The sequence below is a fragment of the Dermacentor variabilis genome, chromosome 3 (genome assembly GCF_050947875.1).
Source record: "Dermacentor variabilis isolate Ectoservices chromosome 3, ASM5094787v1, whole genome shotgun sequence".
NCBI classification, from domain to species: domain Eukaryota; kingdom Metazoa; phylum Arthropoda; class Arachnida; order Ixodida; family Ixodidae; genus Dermacentor; species Dermacentor variabilis.
Window position 1 is genome coordinate 24,710,796 of NC_134570.1, and position 22,552 is coordinate 24,733,347.

At 50.7% G+C, this 22,552-nt stretch overlaps 1 protein-coding gene across 4 annotated transcripts in view; it reads left to right on the forward strand.

Moving 5' to 3' along the window:
• The window catches only part of LOC142575307 (zinc finger protein basonuclin-2-like), a 313,202-nt gene extending 298,128 nt beyond the window's left edge, over window positions 1-15,074 (forward strand). For 2 of the 4 annotated variants that reach the window (XM_075684557.1, XM_075684560.1), the window contains exon 5: window positions 10,924-15,074. In XM_075684557.1, coding sequence (XP_075540672.1) covers window positions 10,924-13,833 — 2,910 coding nt within the window. In that variant the 3' untranslated portion in view covers window positions 13,834-15,074. The remainder of the gene's footprint in view (window positions 1-10,923) is intronic. The other 2 variants (XM_075684559.1, XM_075684558.1) reach the window with 2 other exon arrangements.
• The last annotated feature ends 7,478 nt before the right edge of the window (window positions 15,075-22,552 follow it).

Consider the following 22,552-nt stretch of genomic DNA (forward strand, 5'->3'; position numbering starts at 1 on the left):
GTTTACGCATTTGTCAGCTTACTCATAGCCCTGCACTTGCCATAGTATTCTCTGAATAGTCGTTGCCTTGATAATTACCATGTCGCACGTGATCTGCGCGTGGCAAGCAAGCGCGACCTGCAAGACAGATCTGCAGAGTGTTCTCCTTTTCCTTCGTTCAAGTGATTCGGGTAGAAACGACGCTTCAGAGCACGCAGTGCATGTGACGCTCCTGTCGGCACCGCGTATACATAACCACCACTGCGCTCAACCCGGACGCCGCGTCCTACAGCGGTGCGTCAAAAGGCCGCAGTCGCCGCCGCTGTCCCGGCCAGCTGCTGCGGCTTCGAGAGAGCACGCCTCTCGACCGCGCTGTGCAGCGCATCGAAGGCGGGGGTGGCCACCTTTGAGGCGCCCGTCTCCCTCCCTCGAGCGCCAGCACTGGACACGACGGGCCATCACGACGCGTCAGCTGCGGCGCGCGGCAAAAGGTCGCGCCACTATATGTCCGCAGCGACGAGGGCAGCTGCCGTAATGCCGCCGACGTTGCAGTTCCATCGGTGCGCGGTCGCACAAAAGCCTCTCTCTCTCCCCCAGCGGCTGCGTGTCGAGCTGCCGCTGCGGCGCCCATTTGCCGGCGTCCATTCTGCGCCCGTAAGGAGCGCGACACGCTCGGGACATTAGCTTTTGTCCCGCAAATGGGCCAACAAGACCGCGCTTTTTCACCCCTCCGCGCGCGCGGTCGTGAGCGGCGGAAGCGTCCAAGATCTCTCGTCGTTAAAAGGGACAAGCGTGCCGTACAGGTGTTGGGGCGCCGGCCGAGCTGCGCTCGGAGAAAAGGCCGCGGCTAACGGGGCCATGGCTGAGCTGTGCCTGCTGCCGTCACGCAGTCCGGTGGTATAGTCGGGCCATTCCGCTACTGCGACACCAAAGGCGCCGGCGTTCCCTCGAGGCAGCAGAGCCCGCGTTTTGTACTGAAACGACATTCCTAAGCCACGGAACTACTCCGCATACACACATATTTCAAAGGCCGTCTCTCGATCGCTCGCCGCGTGACTGTACGCCTTCTTGCCGTTCCAGCAGCAAACATGCAAACTGCGTCGTGAAGGTCAGAGCGCAGGCAGCATGGGAACGAATGTCGTGAGGAAACCATGAGCAGAGCCAAACGCGCAATAATAATATACTACAGAGTACGACACTCTGTCCACAAACATTGCCCTGCAAACCTTTCATGCCTTCGAAGGGTGGAAGATGAAGCGTCGCACTCGCCAAACTCGCGTCGCGCCGTAATGAAGACAAACAGGCGCAGTAAAAGCCAAGCCAGACTAAGCGCCTTCGTTTGGGGCCAACCCAAAGGCATGCAATATCCCCAAAGCTGCATAATTATGGTCAGATGCAAAATGGCAGCGTTGCATATATGCCTTGCACATGCGAGAAAAAAAAATCCGCAAAGGAAAGTCTACTTCGAGCCACATATACACGCGCGCAAGAAAAAAAAAAGAAAAAAAGAATGGAAAGAAAAAGAAAATTTTCACTGAAACGTACAAAGCACCAACTCTTCCGTTGGCAGGATTCGTTCATGCTCTCCTCAGAACTGGAATTTTTTCCAGGCAGCTGAAGAAATATTGTCACTTTTGCCTCGCATGTCGTTTTAACACAGCCTTTAAGGCATGACTCACGTTCAGCGCCGTGCCGATACATTCCTGTTCCCAACACGCATACTGCAAGCGCATCTTATCCAAACTCGCGTCATAGAAAATTATATAGTATATGTTGACATCGTTCTGTTCGAACAGCATGTCTTGCTGAGCGGTGCAGTCATCCAGACCTCGTCCGTTCACTGCATTATTATTTTCGCTCTGCCACTAGAGAGAGAGAGAGAGAGCTTTATTCTATGTCAGACTAAGGCCTATAGCTCTGCCACTAGGTATGTATACGCAGACAGTTTCCTGTATCTCCGCTTGCATGCGGAGTGTTTGTTAACCTGTGCAATGGGTAAAGACTGCTGAAGATTCCACCACACACTGCATTTGTTTGAAACATTCATTAAAGCATTGTGCGGCAGTCTTTCGGGCGTTCTTCCGCTCATTAGTTGGATCGCCTTAATCTATAGACAGCATACAATTAATGCTCAGCACATTCAGGGCGCTATCGCGTAAAGTTATTCCAAACTTTTCCATTAAGGGCGCTATAACATAAAACTATTCCAAACTTTTCTATTCCAATTCTGCAATTAGCCCTCCGCGATTGGCCAAAAACTTTTTTTTTGACCACCCCTACTTCACCTGTCTGTCACCCGACGTCACGAAAACCGCGATAGCTCTCCATCTGATATGACGTGTGCACACTGATTATGCGTGATTTGACCGAACAAACGAAAACTAGTTACTTCTGATTCGACGCCTTTTCGCCATTAGCCCTCGGGCATTGGTCAAGAGTTTTCACTTCACCTGCCTGTCACGCGACGTCACAAAACCGCAAAAACTCACCGCGTCAGAGTGACGTGTACGCATTAAAGATGCATTAATATGCCGAACAAAACTGATTTTTTTTATGAATAGCCGCAGGCTGCCCCGTTCCGAAAGAAATAAAAGATGGCTACCGCCGATCGCTGAGGCACTGGCTACTCGCACCTGCCGGAGAGCATGGGTTTATTTGCGTATAATAAAACTGTGTGCCTGCCCGTGTAACGTTTTCGAGCACTTTCAGAACGTTTACGACCTTGTTCTGCCAACTCATTTGCTGAGGATCCGTTTTAGTATCCTTCTTAAGCTTCCGTTACATGCCGCCGGGATTTTCGACCAGCCACCGCCAGCTAAGGGAAAGCGGACCAATCGCAGATGCCTGCACCGCCCTCTTCATCCGGTTATCGATTTTCAGTGCAGCGGCTCGGCCCCGTCGAATCCCTCTCCATTTGAGCGTGCTCATCGCCTCTTGTCAGCCAATTAGATAAGTCAGGCCACTCAGTGTATATGTTATTCGTTTTTCAAGCAAACAAAAGTGACCTCCTGTGAACAAGGAGAGCATTTGATTGGTCTGTTCAGACAACCCTGCGGGTGACCGCCCGATGCTTGCGTCGGCGGTTACGCAAATTTGACGTCAGGAGATTGGAACAAAAACATATTGTAATAGGTTTGCGTTATAGAGCCCCAATTCTGCAATCAGCCATCCACGGTTAGTAAAAAAAATTGCAGGCTACTCCCACTTCATCTGTCTGTTACGCGACGTCACGAAAACCGCGAGAACACCCCATCTGATATCATATACGCGCACTGATTACGCATAATTAGATCGAAAGAAAGAAAAATAGTAGTTTCTGATTCAGCGCCTTTTTCACCATTGGCCCTCTGCTATTGGTCAAACGTTTTCGGGCTGCGTCCACTTCGCCTATCTTCTGTCACGCTATACGTTACAAAACCGCGAAAGCTACCGCGTCAATGGGACGTGTACGTGTTAAGTACGCATTATATGCCGAATAAAACTGATCTTTTTGTTTTGTATAGCCGGAGACAGCCCCGTTCCGAAAGGAATAGGAGATGGCTGCCCGCCGATCGCAATGGCACTGGCTACTCGGGGGTTGCTGGGGAGCCCGGGTTTATTTGCGTATAATAAGAATTTTGCGTGGCAGTATAACGTTATCGAGCCCTTTCGGAACGTATACGAGATCGCTCTGCCAAGTCTCCTCTGCTGAGGATTCGTCCTGGCGGCATTTTTAATCTTCCGTTGCACGCCGCCACGATTTTCGACCAGCCACCGCAAGCTATAAGGATGGGGAAGCGGACCAATCGCAGAGACCGGCGCCACGCTCCTCATCCGGTTATTTACTTTCACTGTGCTGGCATGGCCCCATCGAGACCCTCCCCACTTGAGCGTGCTCATCGCCTCTTGTCAGCCAATTAGATAACAAAAACCGCACAATTTAATTATTTTCGTTTTGAAAGCAACATAAAGTGACCTATAAACGAGGAGCGCGTTTGATTGGGCTTTTCAAGCAACGCCATGGCTTACCGCCCTGTGCTTGCGTCGGGGGTTACGTCATTTTGACGTCAGGAGATTGGTATAAAAACAGATTGGAATAGGGGCGAACAGATAGGCGTTATAGGGCACTCGTTATCTCGTTTTCGTTCCTAAAGGAGTACTCTTAATCACAATGGCTGTTTTCACTGTAAACCGTGCCCTGCTTGGTTGCTTGGTGTACCTGTATCGACCTCTCCATCGTTTGATCCTATGATATACTTTTAAGCTGATTGTTTGGTAAGTGCGCCAGACCGCTTTGTTCGATCCGTGAACCTCATGAAACTATACTAAACTCACCTTCATCGCCTTCGGGACTGCACGCTTATAGCTCGCTCGCTTTTATTCGCGTTTGTCTCATCCAGCGGCACGTTAACTTCCTTTCTAGAAGGTTTCGCATGCATAAGCTTTTGAAGTTGCTGATTAGATTTTGTAATTTCCTCATGGACACTTTGTTAAGCATTCATTTGCCCTTGCATCAAACCTTTCGGCAACTGTTTATTTCGCTTCTTTTATTATTTATTCTGTTTTAATTTTGTTCAATATAACACTTGAAGCTTCAGGACCGTGCGTTAAAAAATGAAAAAGAAGACAAAAAGAAAGGAAAAAACAAAAGACGCATGGGAGCTAGCGTTCCGTCGTGTCGTCTTGGTGTAAACTGTCCTTACGCTTCGGAGTGGACGTGGATGCAATTCTTTATTTTTTTTTCGTTTTTTTTATCGGGATGAGACCAAAAAAATTTCTTCTTGTAAAGATTTAATCAATCAGAGATCAGTGAACCTTGGACTGTACACTGCTGTCTTCTTGACATGTGCACCGCACGCCAGCTAAACTTAGCCGGAGTCTTTCACTACATGGAGCCGTATTTGTAACAAGAGGCAAAATGTACATTCCTGCCTTTGCTATCGTATAGCAAACTTCTTTTATGTCAGAGTGATTTCATAAAGTGCATGCATCGCTGATATGACAAAATTCCAGTCTTTCTACCGTCGCTCGCTGCTTACGAGCAACCAAATTCATTCAGAAGAACCTTTAAGTTACCTCGGGCTCTCATAATTAAATACGTGAGAATGGACAAATCGCTATGCTCGGTTTCCACTGAAGCATATCCCGAGGAGGTTTGTTGCATATAAAAGAAAAATATCTTAAGATTTGCGGTCTGCAGAAAGCGCATTCTTGGTTTATGCCGTCTTTTTTTTTTCCACTATTTTTGTTTTTTGAAAAATTGCTGAAAGGTAAAATAATAATCTAGTTCACAGCTTCGTAACTCCATTGCGAAAAGAAATATCGCACTGATATGCACTGCACCAGTTAGGATTTCTAAAGCTGGTGGAATTGCTTCGTTTATTGTGCACACCGCCACGAAATAAACCACTTTAGTGGATTAAAATTTCGTGAAATTAATCTCACGCAATGCAGTGTAACGATTTAGCGTAATCTTTATATGAACAAGCGTGTTATGCTTGTGCACTTTAGTCACTCTCACAGGCACCGTTTAAAGAATTGAGATATCTCTTTTGGTGCGGTATATCAGGATCGTATATTTGGTTAAGAAGGTGTAACCGTTAAGCTAGTTGGTATTGCCAAGCGCTTGTATTGTCTTTCCTTCCAGTTTCTGTGTCTTTTGTTGCGCTAATTGATCTCATAAGCGACATGCTGGGTGCTTTGATATATATATATATATATATATATATATATATATATTGGGATTTACCGAATGAAAAAATTCTTTCTACAATATTTATGAGACCTTAAATCAAAATTCTGCTTGCAAAAACCGTCGGCAAAATGTCATTTTTCCTTCTCTTAAAAGCTACAGCTTTAATTCAAATCGACCTTGCGACTGCCCGAGGGCAGGAATTTCGCGTTTCACGCGCATTCGACTAAGGAAGTGGTGTGGTTGGCGCCGGGCTAAAGGCCCGCTCTCGAGAGGAACCCACGCCACGCAGGCGGAGCTATGTGTAGTACAATAGGCCCACCTGCTGCACGACGTAGGTCGTTAGTCAATGAACAACAATAGATTGGAATCGTTCCACAACGTCTGGACCTCCTCGCAATTATGGCGCCTCGACAGCCTGTGCATTATTCAATAACGAAATCTTGAACCATTTCTTTTCCCTGACAGCGCAATACCGTGTACAGGCTCGCATTTATTTTACAGCTCTCCTTGCGCAGGGTAGTTGCAGTTTATGGCTTTCTTGTTTTGCTCGAGACAATCGCGATTAAAGAGGCGCTGACGTGGGCTCCGTCGATGCGCGATAGGTACACTTAACTTTGTGGCGCGGACGTAAATTTACGAGCGATAGTTATCGTGCTATTCTTGATGATATAAATATCTGTCGATTAGACTAAGAACCTGTGAGCTCTTAGGGAGATACCGAAGAATCTGCAGGGCTGATTTATCCCACAATTCGATTTGTGCAGCGCCGCAGGAGTATATATATATATAGGAAACAAGATCAGACATTGAGATGCGTTGACTTCGTGCTGCCTGATTCATTGAGGAGACGTCTTATTGATAAATTGCCTTATCAGTACATAGCCTCAGTGGTGAAGTAAACCCATGTCGCTGTTTGCCTCGATATATATATATATATATATATATATATATATATATATATATATATATATATATATATATATATATATATATATATATATATATATATATCGAGGCAAACGATGACATGCTTTGCACTTCACTTTGACGTAAATGATTCTGACCGGTTAGCTTCGTATACCAGTGCAAAACGTTATACATATATCTTTGAAAGCTTGCGCTGTTGTACGAAACCACCGGGTGAGAATTAATTAACTCAAGCTGTCACTTTAGTGAATACTACATCAAACAAGGTGACATAGAGAAAGCGAATGCTCTCGTCGCTTGTGATTTTACACCATAGGAATTTGAGAAACGTAGACTATATATGCATGTGTCGCGTATATGCGCACTTACGGAGCTCGTTCAAGTCCCTGGTCTTCCACCGCATGTCTTGAGAATTTCGCGGCAGATACTAGCTCCAGCTGGCCCCGCGCAGTGCTCAAAACGTGTTCGTAGTGCAGTTAAGCAACCGTGTGTGCCCATCATAGATGGCTGTGATCACTCTGCACTCCCTTTAACTCCTTCAGTCGCTGATGGAATCTCGGCATGGCATAACGGAGAGTGAGCAACGACGGTATGCTATGCTGCTCCGCGAGCCCCGGTGGCAGAAATTAGCTACTTCACATTAATTGCCTTCGAAACTAATACCGGTGCACCACAGAGTCAGAAGGCAGTCGAGGGGCCTGGAATTTATTAATCGAGCCCCTAATTAAGTAGCGGTGGCTAACACTCCCAGGCTTAGCTTTAGTCGTAAAACACAAATACCCCAGAAAGTGGACGGGAAGGCGGCGCCGTGGTAGCTCAATTGGTAAGAGGACCGCACGCGTAATGCGAAGACTCGGGATCGTTCCCCACGTGCTGATAGTTGTTGTTTTTTGTCCATTTTCATTTCCATTAATTTATCATTTCTTTAACTCAGAAAGTTCAAGTAATTTCCCCTATGTTGTACTTGTTGGCTTCTTATTATATTTCATTTCATTTACTTTTCCTTAAGGGCTCGAAGGCACTACATAAGGGGGTACACAACGACATGTAAACTTCAATCATTGGAACCAAACATGCGAAAAATACACGAGAATTGCAGCAAGGGAAGTACAATATATAATTAAGCATAAATTGAAAATATCGACCTTCATCGGCCGACATGTTCACGCCATGAGCATCGTCGCCATTGTCATTTTCACTTTTACTCTATAAATAAGGGAAGACAACCAGAAATGGTTATGATATCCGTAAACTAGCGATAACAAGCACACATCGGCTTGGCCATGCTCGCAAATACACTAAAGTAAACAAGCTGGTGAGACAGCTGCGGCCTATACGAGTCAGAAAAAAAAAAATGCCGATGTTCATTTCTACGCACATAAAGCGTAGTATACTCGGCGTTGCCGTTGCACGTGCTCGGCGAAGACATCGCGCAGCAACGTCGCCGCCTCAGCGCCGCGGAGCCCGTGACGCACGCGAGTGTTGCGCGTGGCCACCCCGCGTCGCTTGCTTCCTTCCTCTGCAGGCGACATCTGGGGCGCGCTGACAACGGCTCGTGTATACAACAGGCGCGCTGCACGGCGGGAGGGGGGCAGCACGCGCCTGTTTCCAACCCGCGCGTGTGTCGGGCCCGCGGCTCCTCGGCGCGCATATTTGGGCTACGCGCTAGAGGAGCCCGTCCGGCGCGGCGCGTGTATTTGGAGAAGAGGGCCAGCTCTTATCAACACAAAGCGGCCGGCTGCACGCGCCGTTGCCCGAGGCGAACAAGAAGAGATGGCGGCTATTTCGAGCCGGGCGCGCGCTGCAGGCACCGAGCGAGCAACCCGGGCTCCGGCCGCCGGCGCGTACACGATTTACGACGGGCTTTCTGCTCGGAGCCCCGAGGAGAGCCTGCGCTCTGTCTCGTCGGGCCGTCGTCACGCGCGCGCAAATAAACAGCGGGTCCGCGGCGCAGCGGCCGCCGCCGGGGCGTGTGTCGTCGTCCCGCACGCGCCACGGGCGAGCCGCTGCGTAAACTCCGCGCCGCGGGTTAAACAAAGCCTTTGTCACCGGCTCGCAGGGTGCGCGCGCGAGCCTCGCTGCCTTCGTGGCTGCAGCTCTTTCCTTCCGGCCCGACGCCGGCCGTCGCCGCGCCGTGCGTGATCTAAGCCGCGGTTTCGACCCTCGTCTCTGTACCCAACCTCGTCCCGGGACCGTGGAGACTGCGGCCGTGTTTAGGCGTCCGGCGGACGGCCATCGGGGGATGATCGAGGGCCGCAGAAGTTCGTCCCCCCTCTCCACGCCCGTCTGCCGGATGTCTCAAGAATTCCGCGGCAGATATTGGTTCCCTGTTCTGGCGCAGTGCTAAAAGGGGTTTGTTGAGATTTGAGGCTACCGCATGTGCTAATCCTGAAAGAATACGTGTCGATCCGGTTCGAGGACTTTGCTTAGGAGGCTTACAAGAGAGCCACGGAGAGGATGAAATGTGTTGCTTTTAAAGAGAACAGCGGCCAAGGAGGGATTAAATATAAGATAGTAATGCTTTGATGAGACTGTTCCTTTCGTGGGGTTCACTGGTACAGTGCTTTAGCCAGTGTGTAGGGGTGGTGTGGTGGGACACATCCTTCCGCGGATTCGAGCAGCCGTCTCGCTCAAGGCGAACACCTGAACATTTCTGCGGCAGAAGGGCAGAAGAGCCATCCGCACTGGCGGTGTTTCCAAGCGAGGGCTGGGGAACAGTCAGCGAGGAATAGATAGAAGAACAAAGTTAAAGGCTGGGAGGTTAACCACACAAGAAGTGCGGTTCGTTACCCTATACGTGGAAGAACAGGGATAAGAAGATAAAGAACAGATGCGATACGGCCGGCGCGCGATCACAATCTTTCACGTAAGCCGGCCTTCTTAAATAAAGAAGACAAAAAAAAAAAAGAAAAGAAAAAGGAGCTCGGCATTTACAGCTTGCTACGTAGAAGGCCCGAAGCCACAGAGCCTAGAACTGTACCTTTTGAAAAGTTGGCGGCTGCTCAACTTATGCAACGCAGAGGAGAGCGCACCCCTCCTCTGCTCGCAAAACCGAACGCGTGGGCGCATGGAGGGTGGAGGCAATCGCAGATTAGATATAGTTTGTCGTATGCTATAGCTGTGGGGTGACAGCCGCTATTATGTTGCTCGTAGAAATCCTATATCGGTGGTGCATGGTTCATTGAACACCGCTGATTTTTCCACGCTCTTCCGAGATGTAGATATCTGACGCCAACATAGCGGAAGTGCACTTCCCGAAGTTGCACTGGAATAGCGCTGTTGCTGCATGCCTTTTAAGGTCTTTACTTCGGAAAGGTGATTAAAGCGAGATGGTATGGAAGCGAATGCTGTGACTTTTGCTGCATTGTGCTTGCATGAAAGGGACCTATGAGATACTTGACTATAATACGGGGTTATAGGTGATATGGTGACATTTATCCTGCGGTCACCGTTGGACTTGTTGAACCGTCTGTATATTCGTCCTGCGTTCTTGTGTATCGATAAGTATGCAGCCTGGAACTTTTAGTGATTATAATCATACACTGTAAAATAATTTACACCCTAAAAAGTGAAAAAGGGTGTAAATTATTTTACAGTGTAGCCGCCCGAACCCGTTGGGTAGTCCGTCAAACACTTATTCTCTTCCGCGTGCTTTTTTCTTTCTCTCTTTCTATCTTATTTAACACACATTGTTATTTTCATTTGGCTCTCATTCTTGCTGATACCTCACACACAGACTTTATCGATGATGTATGAAGCTTTGCGCAATCACACTGCGGTTCGACGGTTCATGGGTACATGTAGGTGCTTTCCTTCCGTGACCGTTGCTTTCTGAAATGCTGTGTGCTTGTCATGGATGTAGATATGGAAATTTAGGAGTTGCCAAAGAATTTGCCAGCTCTAAAAAAATAAGAATGGAGGCGTGCTTTCATGAGCTGTTCCTTTCGACAAATGTGAACTTCAGCTTTTGGGGCGAAGTTGCATACCCATGGCAAACAGTGCATAGCAAACGAAGCACGAAACGTCTATCAAATATGCATCGTTGTGGATCAGCCAGGAGATGCTGATCAAAATTTGCTCAAAAAAACATGGAAAATACCAGGGACTAATACGATGACGTCATATGATGAATAGCCAGTACCCACCATCACGAGTTTGTATCTAATGTGAGTACAAATGTACTAGCCGATTTGCAACAACGGCTGCTCCGTTGTTTTAGAGAATGATGTTCTTGTAAGCGATGATGATGTAAAACAATGATGTTGCCTTATGCTCTACCCGCTGCATATACGTTGTTATACGTAGACTCGTTGTCAATGACGTACATTTTCTTTCGCACGCAGGACACGCACGGTATCGTCCTCGAGCGCTGGAGCCTCGCGAGCCGGGACGAGGAACCGCTCATCATCCAGCAGTTTCTGCGGTTCGCCGAGACGCGCGCCTTGGCCCACCATTTCCTGACCAGCGACGCCGCCCGGCTGGCAAGTCCCGTTGACGGCCCGCCGCCGTGCCAGCCGGACTCGGACATCAAGAAGTTCCTGGAGCGGAGCTGCCGCTCCGGGGTCGTGCCTCCAAAGCCGTCGTCTCTCTCACTGTTTGGCGGCAAGTTCACCACCTCTTCTGGCGACACGTCTCTGCTCTCCTCGCGAGGCACCATGTCCGTGAACAGGGGGCCCTCGCTCCGCCATCATCATCACCACCATCACCCGCCTTCGAGCGTGAGCTCGGGACACTCCGCATCGCCCCCCGCGGTCGGTTGTTCGCCCGCCGCCAGCCCGCTGACGGCGCTGTCGTCGTCCTCGCCGCTGAACAAGTTGCAGAGCATGCAGCCGTACGACTTCCGGCAAGCGGATCGCCGGCCCGCAAGCCCTGACGCTGCTGGGTCTTGTGTCACGGACAGCGCCCGGGGCGCTGGGGCGACGCTGATGCCGGTCCACCACCATCATACTCAACACAACAATAATAACAACAACAACAACAACAGCAGCAGTAGTCCCAAGACGCCGCTGTCTTCTCCCACGCACAACCACAACAGCTTTTCTGCGCCCTTCCCCAACCACAGTTCCGACCTGAGCGTGTCCGAAGGTCCATCGGACGACGAAACCGGAGACGCCGGCGCCATCAACCTGTCACTTGGTGTCGGTTCCATGGACTCCGTGTACGCGGCGCGCAAAGTGAAGCACCTCCGCAAGTCCGCCAACCCCATGAAGCGTCGCTGGAATCCGATGGTTTTGAGCACTCTCACTACGAACCCGGCGACGGGCAAGCGCAGGGTACAGTGCCACGTGTGCCTGAAGACGTTCTGCGACAAGGGCGCGCTGAAGATCCACTTCAGCGCGGTGCACCTGCGGGAGATGCACAAGTGCACCGTGGAAGGGTGCAACATGATGTTCAGCTCCCGCAGGAGTCGGAACAGGCACAGCGCCAACCCAAACCCCAAGCTGCACACACCTAACCTGAGGCGGAAGATCAGCCCGCACGACGGAAGAACGGCGAACCCTTTTCCGCTGCTTCCGCCGTCAACGTTGCTCAACTTCAATAACGCCAACGCAACGGGCATCGTGCCGCCGTCGTCCCTTGCAAGCGCGCTTCACGACAAGCTCGGCGCTGTTCAGGAGAAGCTTGCGTCGCTTTGTTCGACGCAGTCCATGATGGGTGCAGGTGGCCCGCTGCCTGGTGACTGCGCCCTTAGGCTTACTACGTTCAGAAAAAGCAAACACGAGGAGAGAGCACCGTCGGTTGAACGGCCGATCGACCGATCGCCGCGTCGCAGGGACACCGGCGGCGTCAACCTTTCCTTGGAGAAAGAGGACAAAGTCACGCAATCCCGGCCAAGCCCCCCGGTGCTGGGCGAAAACAAAGGAGTGCGCAAGCGCAAAGCCCTCAACCCAACCAAGGTCGCCGCAGTCACCAGTGACGATGATCTTCAGTACGCCACTTCCGACGAGTCTTCAAGCAACACGTACATTGACCAAAATGGCCTCATGGAGGAGTCCAAGTCAGATGATGACATGGACGATGTGGACGACATATCCACGGACGGTCAAGACGACTCCAAAGACTTCGACGTCGACGACGACATCGACGACAAGGACACCGACGGCCACATGACGCCGTCTCCGCCGCCGATCAAGTTCAAAACCGAGCGCGAAGTTCCCCACTGGAACTTCGAAGTGGAGCAGGGCAAGATCGGTGGCGCCGTATCTATCAAGAAGGAAAACGAGAAGCCAGAGACGATCCCGAGCAGCAACAGCGAGCCGCGCGCCTCTCCTGTCGTGACCAAGAGAGACTCTTCGGTCGAAGACCTGTCGACCAAGAAGGACGGAGAGAGGATGTCGCCGGCGGCGAGTGTCAAGACGGAGGACGTGGCTGAGAACCCGCTGCGGCACCTGGAGTCGCTGTCGCTGGGCGCCTTCGCGGGCCTCGTGCCCACCGCCCCGCGCAGCCTCTCGTCGGGAGGCGTGTCGTTCCACGCGCCCGGCCTGGGCCTGGCGGACGTGCCGCGCGACGCGCACGACCCGTGCCTGCGCGACTGCTCGCCGCCTTCGTCTGACCAGCACATGTCCTCGCTGCTGCCGGTGTACCGCGACGCGGCGCTCGTGGGTCCCGGGCTGGAGATTCCGGTGGACAAAGAAAATCCCCGGCGGTGCACAGCCTGCGGGAAGGTGTTCCAGAACCATTTCGGCGTGAAGACGCACTACCAGAACGTGCACCTGAAGCTGATGCACAAGTGCACAGTCGAAGGCTGCAACGCTGCCTTCCCGTCGAAGCGGAGCAGGGACCGCCATTCGGCGAACCTCAACCTCCACCGCAAGCTGCTGTCCACGTCGTCCTCCGAGAAGGGAGGCGCCTCCCCGTTCCTCGACAAGGCGCTGTTCCCGTACCCGCCGTCGGATTTCTTCACCAGACTCTACGACCCGCAGGGCCTGCCGCTCAACCTGGCCGACGTCTACCACAGGCTGCCCGAAGGGTTCGCGCTGCCCCCGAGCTTCGCCATGGGGCCGTTCCACCCGCTCCTGGCGCCTCCGCCACCATCGACGACCGGGGCCGACGACGACGACGACGATTCGCGACAAGGAAGTCGCGGCGCCATGTCGCCGGCCAGCTCCGGTGGCTGCGGCGTGGGTGACTCGCGCAGCGCGTCGAGCCCGCCGCCGCAACGAGGCGCCTGTCACGACGACGAAGACGTCGCCACGGAAGACCGTGCGTCTTCGCCCGTCGACGAAACGCCGGTCGTTGTGGCGGCAACGTAACGTCGGCCTCTCACCGACCGCGCTCTTCAGGACACTAACATTTGAAGAGTGCGCGGTCCCCTCGCATTGTCTTCTTTTTTTTTTGCCCGGCCCCTTCCTGTACAGCACCGCGGGGCGACAGTATTCAGCATCTCTCATGTCCCACCCCGCGTCCCCTCACATCTCGTTCACGGTATACAGATCGCGCTCACCGGAGCCCGCGCGCGCGTCAACGTGTTCCTCGGAGCGGTATGCAGTGCACGTCACCGGCGGCGTCGCGCGCTTTGTGGCAATAGTTTCACGCGGTCTGCGAAGCCATTTTTCTATCTCGAACCTCGCATGCGAGCTGCTTGGCCTCTCTGTCAGTCCGAGTCCCTCGGCCGTCCTCGATAGTTGTGCCCGACGAACGCGTTAAGTTCGTAGATCCAAACCTGTTCATTTCGTTAGCGGGCCTGACATCTTTCGCGTCGCTGTCTACGTAAGCGCCTCGAGGGCATCGGTGGAGTCGCGCGCGGGCTCCGGTGACCGCACCCAAGCCAGTATACAGACACAAAAACACGCACTTCATTTTGAGCGAGCTCACGCGAGAGGCGGCTCTGTTCAGGCGTTCCGTGCACCAAATGCTCTCTTCGTGTGGTTTGTTAAGTGTGCGCGTGCGCTGTATAGAAACAAGAAAAAATAACGGGCGCGGGACGCACGCCTCCTAGGGCGCTGGGACTCCTCGAAGGAAAAAAAAAAAACAAAGACTCCGAGTGGTGTGCGCGTGTGCGCGCGTTCTGCGCGTCGACAGTATCAAACCGTGTGTTTTTTTGTTGTCCGAATTCTGTTTTTAAATTATTTCCGCGTGGCGGCAGCGACAGAAGACCTGTGCACCACGTTTACAAAGCAAGATGAACCTGTTTCAAACGAGACATTAAAACGAAAAAAAAAAAAGAAATCCTTGGGATGAACCCGATACCAAGGGACTTGCCAAAGTTCGAGCCTGTCTTTTTCTTTTGCCTCGCACTCACTGTGTTGCGGGGACACGACGAAAACAAGACCTGCATTCATGGATGCAGAAAGTGGTTGCCTGTGTAAGACATCGCTGTGACGCGGACTTTAGCATCTTGCAATGGGACGAGGAATACTAACGAGGAGTACTAACTCGAGCTGAACTTGTAAATTGCCGCTGTGGAATACCAAGAAGTTCACTATTACCGCCAGCTGTGTAGCCCCTTGGAGCCCAGAAAGGAATAAAAAAGCAAGAAACGGGTGACCACGCCCACGCGATGTCCTTGCACTAGCGGCACACGACGTCACGGATTCTGACAGTGCCTGCTAGGGACTAGTTAATTGTTTACCGTTAAACAACAATTACAACGCACAATAAAGGAGCCAAAAGCTGAATTTAATGCTTTCTCCATAAGAAACGTACGATTCAAACAGCCGAAAGTACTTTGAGGTCTGAAGTGGCAGTGACGTACAGGCGCGGCTACTTGGGCGCGAAATTCGAAATGGTAAACGTTATTATATATTTTCTTTTTTTGTTCTCTCGCTTCTAAGGAACCCTTTCCCGCCAAATGAATGCTCATACGGTACTGCTCGTTAGTGTCCGTTTAAGAAAAAAAGCCTTAAGAGGACGCTTCAGCTCTGGGGCCCAACACCACTTTTTCTTCAAAATTTTTTTGTGATATGCAAGAATGCTCGAGTTAGACAACCACTGGATTGGTTCTAATGAAGTTTGTTGCATTTAGGATGGGAAGCTAAATTCTATGGGCTCTAGAAAACAGGATGTTAATTTTCGGCATCATGGCTCTAGGAGAATTACCAGAAATTGGCAAGCTTAAACAATTAATAAAAAAGGAAACACTAAGTTTAGAAGTCTGTAACTCTCCATTAAAAAAATATCGCAGTTCTGCAAACTGCATCCGTTAGAGCATCCAATGCAGACAAATTGGTGCAAGAATTTACATCGTACGTGAATGTATTACAATGTTTACAACTGATTTGCAAAATTCTACACAAGACTCAGTGGTATATTTCAGAGGGGTTTATAACACATCAATTTTTTTCCGCTTTAAATGTACCATTAGGTGCAGATTACAAAAAAATGTGCTGTTTCTTTTTTTCATTGACGAGTTACAAAGTTCTAAACTTAATAGGTTTGTTTCTTGAAATTTTGCCAGTTTTAGCAGTGCTTATTAAAAACATTATAGTCTATATAAAAACACATGCTGTGAACCGACACTAGGTTTAAACTTTCTTTCAAATGCTACAAACTTCATCAAGTTCGTGCAGTGCTGGCCCAGAAAAACCAGTTCTCCATTTCTATGTATTCTTGTATGAGGCCCCGAGCTAAAGCGCTGATATATTCATTCTCATAATCAGCGACTAAATACGTCTACATATTTCATGTGCTTTGTCTATATTGCTCAGAGAAGGCTCTGTGTGCAAACGGTAAGTAGAACGCCAATAGATTTCGCTGTGCAGACCTCAAATCCAAAAATCTTATCACGTTGAGACAATGGTCCCCTGAAGCACTGTCTTCCCTGTCTCGACCTCGCCACTGGCTATCTGCTTTGTGTAGCCTTACACAACATACGGCGCGCATAAATAAATCTCCAATACTTTAATAACCCATGCTGGCATTGTAGAAAGGACTTGCGGGAAAAAGTAGCGCTGTAAGAAATGTGTATATGAATAAAACGGGAAAGGTTGAGACATTATTAACGTGCGCGCACCAAAAAAAGAAAAGTACAATATATATATATATATATACACACACACACAACAGCAGTATAAAAATTGTTTTCGATGGGAGCAGTAGCGGCGGGAAGGAAGTTCCGGGTGATGCAAGTTCTTGGAATAACAGAGTCAGATATATTACTAAGGCAACATGACGCAGTTACTTTGTATATAGGGTCAATGCTGGACGAAATGTACCTTTGTAAGTGAATTATAAAAATAGGTTTTGTGTAAGAGGCACAGGCGAGCGGTTTTATGGCGCATTGGTAGGTCGCAGATGGAGGGAGATTTCACACCTGGTACAGATGAATGACCATAGCACAGTGAAACCACGATTTAACGAACGGAACCCAACTGTATGAAATTTTTTATTTAACGAAGTTAAAAATCAACAAAACTCTGGGATTTTAAGTGGCGAAATCAGGATATGTCTATGAGGTACGTCGCAGGTGGGAAATCCGGATTAATTTTGACCACCCGTGGTTGTTCAACGTGCACCCAATGCATGGCACACGGCCTTCTTGCGCTTAGATCCCATTGAAATGCGAATGTAACGAAGTGACTTGAATTCTCAGACACACATTCTTTGAACCTGAAGTCGGTGACAACCTATATACAAGTTCAGTGGCAAATACACGGCTTTCCAGCTAAGAATTTTCGCAGCTAAGAATTTTCGGAGGCACCGAGGACAGGTGCAGTGCGGGTTTTTTTTTTCTTTTTTTCTTTTTGGACTGGAGCTTACGGTGAATCGTCAGTGGGCTGTTTGGATCGGGCTGCTGGTACGATCGGTTGGGAACTCGGCGCTGACGCCCGTGGTTGTACCTGGGTCGCAAGCCCCAAGGGTAGCGTTGGCCTGGCGGCCTGGGGTACAACTCGAAGCATCCGAAGGTCCCGGCAAAGCATGAGTCGACAGGTAACAACGAAACAACTTGTTTATTTTAACATCGCAAAGAGTTGGCGGTCAGGTTTGACCGAAGTAGAGAGACGGGAGAGCACTTCACTCAACGGAAGAAATCGGAGCCCTCCTCTGGCGTCCGGGGGCAGCTGTTTTTATACTCTCGCAGTTGAGGGCAAGAAGGAACCCCTCAAAAGACGAGCACGTGAATGTACAATGGGCTAATGGTGACGCACACTGTCGTAGCGATGCCGTAGCACCATGTCGTGGCGCTGCGCAGCACACTGTCGTGGCGCTGCGCAGCATACTGTCGTGGCGCTGCGCAGCACACTGTCGTGGCGCTGCCGGTCGGACACAATGACTGTAACGAGAAGATGGTCCCTGCTTTGGCATCGCCTGTTTCGGGCACAATGACTGGAACGAGATCCCTGCTTTGGCATCGCCTGTTTCGGGCCCAATAACTGGAAGGAGATCCCTGCTTTGGCCTCGCCTGTTTCGGGCACAATGACTGGAACGAAATCCCTAGGCGGTCGCATCGCCGCAGACGCGCCTGGAAACACCTGGCGATGAGTGTTGCGGTGACGACGATCGGGCCAAAATGTCCGCCGCCCCGCCGCCGTCGCGCCGGCAAAACCACGTGTCGCAGGCGAAACGCAACAGACCGCCCCGCCGGGGAAAGGAGATCCCGATGGACAGGGGACTGCATCCGCTGTCCGGAGGGATGTCGCTCGATGATGCTCATAACCGAAGTCGGGCGTCCCTTGACGTTTCTTGAGCGCAGCGCACAGAGAAGGCCTCGTTCTCTCGTTCAGGTTCGCACGGGACACTGCAAAGTGACTTCGGGAGAGTTCACATTTTTGTTCTCGTTCCCGGCAAGCGTTAGAACTACGCTGAAAACTCAACCGCTCAGTCAGCAAGCACGGCACAACCCTCACTAAGCCCTGCCAGGCTCTTTCCCCTTTTTATACCACTGCCTAGTTCCTTACAGTAGTCTAGCATCACTCAGAACGCGTCCACAAATTGAAAAATTGCACTAGAAAGCATATCATCACTTTGAAACACTAAACAAAAGCAATATGTTAAAAAAAATCCTGCCTCAGGAAGAAAAACATCAGTAACAAACAATTTTGAGGCTGATTCCTACGTTAGGGGCTTCGACTTAAGCCATCGGCGTTACCGTTGAGACTCCCCTTTTTGTAACGCACCTCAAAGGAATATTGTTGTAAAGCGAGGCTCCAGCGCAGGAGGCGGCCATTTTTGGGAGAGATGGTCTGCAGCCATTGGAGAGGGCAGTGATCTGTCTCAATGATAAACCTCGAGCCGGCTAGATAGCATGACAATTTCTGAACGGCCCACACGAGACATGCACACTCTTTCTCGGTGGCGCTATACGCCTGCTCACGACTGGTCAGCTTACGACTAGCATACAGGACGGGGTGTTCTACTTCTCCATTTTCCCGTTGGCACAGTACAACGCCCATGCCTCGCTCACTAGCATCGCACTGAACAATGAACCCTTTTGTATAGTCTGGCGATCGTAGCACAGGCTGGCTTGTTAGGGCACTCTTTAGGGCGCTAAAAGCTCTTTCCTTTGTCTCGTCCCAGACGACTGTTTGAGGCTCTGTCTTTCTTAGAGCATCCGTCAGGGGAGCCGCGATATCAGAGTACCTAGGTATGTACCTCTGATAGTAGCCGGCGACACCTAAGAACGACCGAATATCGGTCTTTGTGCGCGGTTGCGGAAAGTCTCGCACAGCGGCCACTTTTATTTCAGAGGGGCGGCGACGACCCTGACCAATCATGTGACCGAGGTAGACAACCTCGGCCTGTGCTAACTGGCACTTAGGAGCCTTGACTGTCAAGCCCGCTTCGCGCAGGCGGGTTAGCACTGCCCGCAAGTGTGTCATATGCTCAGACCAGGATGCGGAGAATATCGCTACGTCGTCTAGATACGGTAAAGCGAATTCTTGCTGTCCCCGCAACACTTTATCCATGAGACTTGAAAAACAGTATGGCGCGTTCTTCAAACCAAAACTCAACACTTTAGGACGGAATGTTCCCATTGGTGAAATGAACGCCGCATACCTACTAGCCTCTTCTGTAAGTGGAACCTGCCAATAACCCCTGACAAGATCTAGGGTGGAAATAAACTGAGCGCTACTAACTTTCTCAAGGCGCTCCTCGATGTTAGGGATCGGATAAATTTGATCCTTAGTGATGGAATTAAGCCTGCGGTAGTCGACGCAAGGACGAGGTTCCTTGCCCGGTACCTCAACTAAAATCAAAGGGGAGGTATAATCACTCTCACCTGCCTCAATAACACCGAGCTGTAGCATTTTCTTTACCTCAGCCTCCATAATATCGCTCTGGCGGGGTGACACCCGATACGCCTTGGATCGTACTGGCTCTGTGGAGGTAAGTTCTATATCATGAGTAAGTACAGAAGTCCTACCAGGCCTCTCAGAGAACAGACCTTGAAACTCTTGTAATAGCTGGTGTAGTTCGGTTTTCTGCTCAGGCGACAGCGGTGCTTTACTGATAAGGTCACTAATGACTTGACCGGTGTCTTCCCTGTTCGTCACTGAGCCTAGTCCCGGAAGCTCGACCGGAAGCTCTTCAGGAACGTTTACCATCATGCACACCACTGCTTCCCTTTGTCTATAAGGTTTGAGCAGATTACAGTGGTAAACTTGCTGTGCTTTCCGCTTTCCTGGCAGACTTACCACGTAGTTAACGTCCGACAGTTTCTGAACAATTCGCGCTGGGCCCTCCCACTGCACGTCTAGTTTGTTGTTTAGCGATGTGCGCAATATCATGACCTCATCGCCAACCTCAAAACGACGGGCCCTGGCTGTCCGATCATAATAAACCTTGGCCCTCTGCTGGGCCTTTGTCATTGCTTCACCTGACAACTCCTGTGCCCTTCTTAAGCGTTCGAGGAGCTTAAGCACGTACTCCACCACGACTGGGTCGTCGCCCCTACCTTCCCATGATTCTCGAAGCATGCGAAGCGGAGATCGAAGCGAGCGACCGTACACCAGTTCAGCTGGCGAAAACCCCGTAGCCGCATGCGGCGCGGTCCTTAAAGCAAACATCACCCCAGGCAGACACAGCTCCCAGTCAGTTTGATGTTCAAAACACAAGGCTCTCAACACGCGCTTCATGACGGAGTGGAGCTTCTCAACGGAATTCGACTGTGGGTGGTACACTGAGCTGTGTAGCAGCTTTACCCCACACCTTTCGAGAAAAGTTGTCGTCAAAGCGCTAGTAAACACTGTGCCCTGATCTGATTGAATTTCTGCAGGAAAACCAACTCGCGCAAATATGGACAGTAGTGCATTAACTATCTCAACTGAGCTGAGTTCTTTAAGCGGCACTGCTTCAGGGAACTTTGTCGCTGGGCAGATCACAGTCAAAATGTGTCTGTACCCCGTGGCTGTTACCGGCAGAGGTCCCACAGTATCAATAACGAGCCGTCTAAAAGGCTCCGTAATGATAGGTACCAATTTCAACGGCGCCCTCGATTTGTCCCCTGGTTTGCCCACCCGCTGACAAGTGTCACATGTCCTCACGAAATGGTCTGCGTCCCGAAAACACCCTGGCCAATAGTACTCTTGCAAGAGACGGTCCTTAGTTTTCTTAACTCCTAGGTGTCCGGACCACGAACCCCCATGTGACAAGCGCAACAGATCCTGACGATAGCATTGAGGCACGATCAGCTGATCGAACTCCACTCCTCTTCGGTCTAGATACTTCCGGTACAGGACTCCACCTCTTTCCACAAAACGCGCAGTTTTCCTGGCGATACCTTCTTTGACATTGCAGCGCACGTTTTCCAGGCTGCCATCCTTTTTTTGCTCGGCTATCAAAGCCGACCGGCTGACTTTTAGCAACCTATCAAGTCCGTCTGACGTAGGCGCGATGAGCAAATCAGTAGATAGCTCTTCTAACTTTCCCGCGTCGGGCGTTTCCTCTCCAGTATCTGGCGCCTTTAACGTTACAGACTCAAGTCTATTCAGTTCGGGCGTGCTCTGAATATCAGCTTGCTGCGCCTCTGACCCTTTTTCGTTGTTTGATAACGTCGGCCCCGCAACTACCGCCTTTGCAGCGAGCTCCCGAACCTTCGATCTGGTTAAGGCCTGAACACTAGCTTCACCAAACAAAAGCCCCTTCTCGCGCAGGAGGTGATCGGACCTGTTTGAAAATAGGTACGGGTACTGGGGTGGCAGCATAGATGACACTGCCGCCTCCGTCTCAAGCGCTCCGAAAGGTCCTTCAATAAGCACTTTTGCTACCGGCAGACACACGCTATGAGCTTCCACGGCTTGCTTGATCCACGCGCACTCGCCCGTGAACATATGGGGTTCTACGTAAGACGGGTGAACTACATCCATCGTAGCTGCGGAATCGCGAAGCACTCGGCACTCTTTCCCGTTTACGAGGAGGTCTCGCATGTAAGGCTCAAGAAGCTTCATGTTCTCGTCAGTGCTGCCTATTGAAAAAAACACAACTTTTGGTGTTGTTTCCGGACACTGCGCCGAAAAGTGACCCGGCTTCTGGCACGTATAACAAACGCCCGCTCGCCTCATCTCGAACCGCTTTCTGCGTTCGGCTTCGGCTGCCGTCTCTTTACGTTTGGTCGGATTGCTTTCACTCGCATCCTCACTACGCGTGTCCCCCTTAAATCTCATGGGCGTGAACCTTGGCCTCTCAGACTTGGAGCCAAATTCACCCTTTTGACCGTCCTTAGCTCCGCGAGCTCGACGCGTCACAAACTCCTCGGCTAGCTCAGCGGCTCTAGCCACCGTACTCACGTCTGGCCTATCCAAGACCCAGTATCGCACGTTCTCCGGTAACCGACTATAAAACTGTTCTAGCCCGAAGCACTGCAGAACTTTATCGTGGTCACCAAACGCTTTCTCTTCTTTGAGCCACTCCTGCATGTTCGACATAAGCCTATACGCAAACTCTGTATATGACTCACTTTTGCCTTTCTCATTTTCCCGAAACTTCCGACGGAACGCCTCCGCAGACAGCCGGTACTTTTTTAGCAGACTCGATTTTACTTTGTCGAAATCCTCTGCTTCCTCTCTATCCAAGCGAGCGACTACGTCGGCCGCC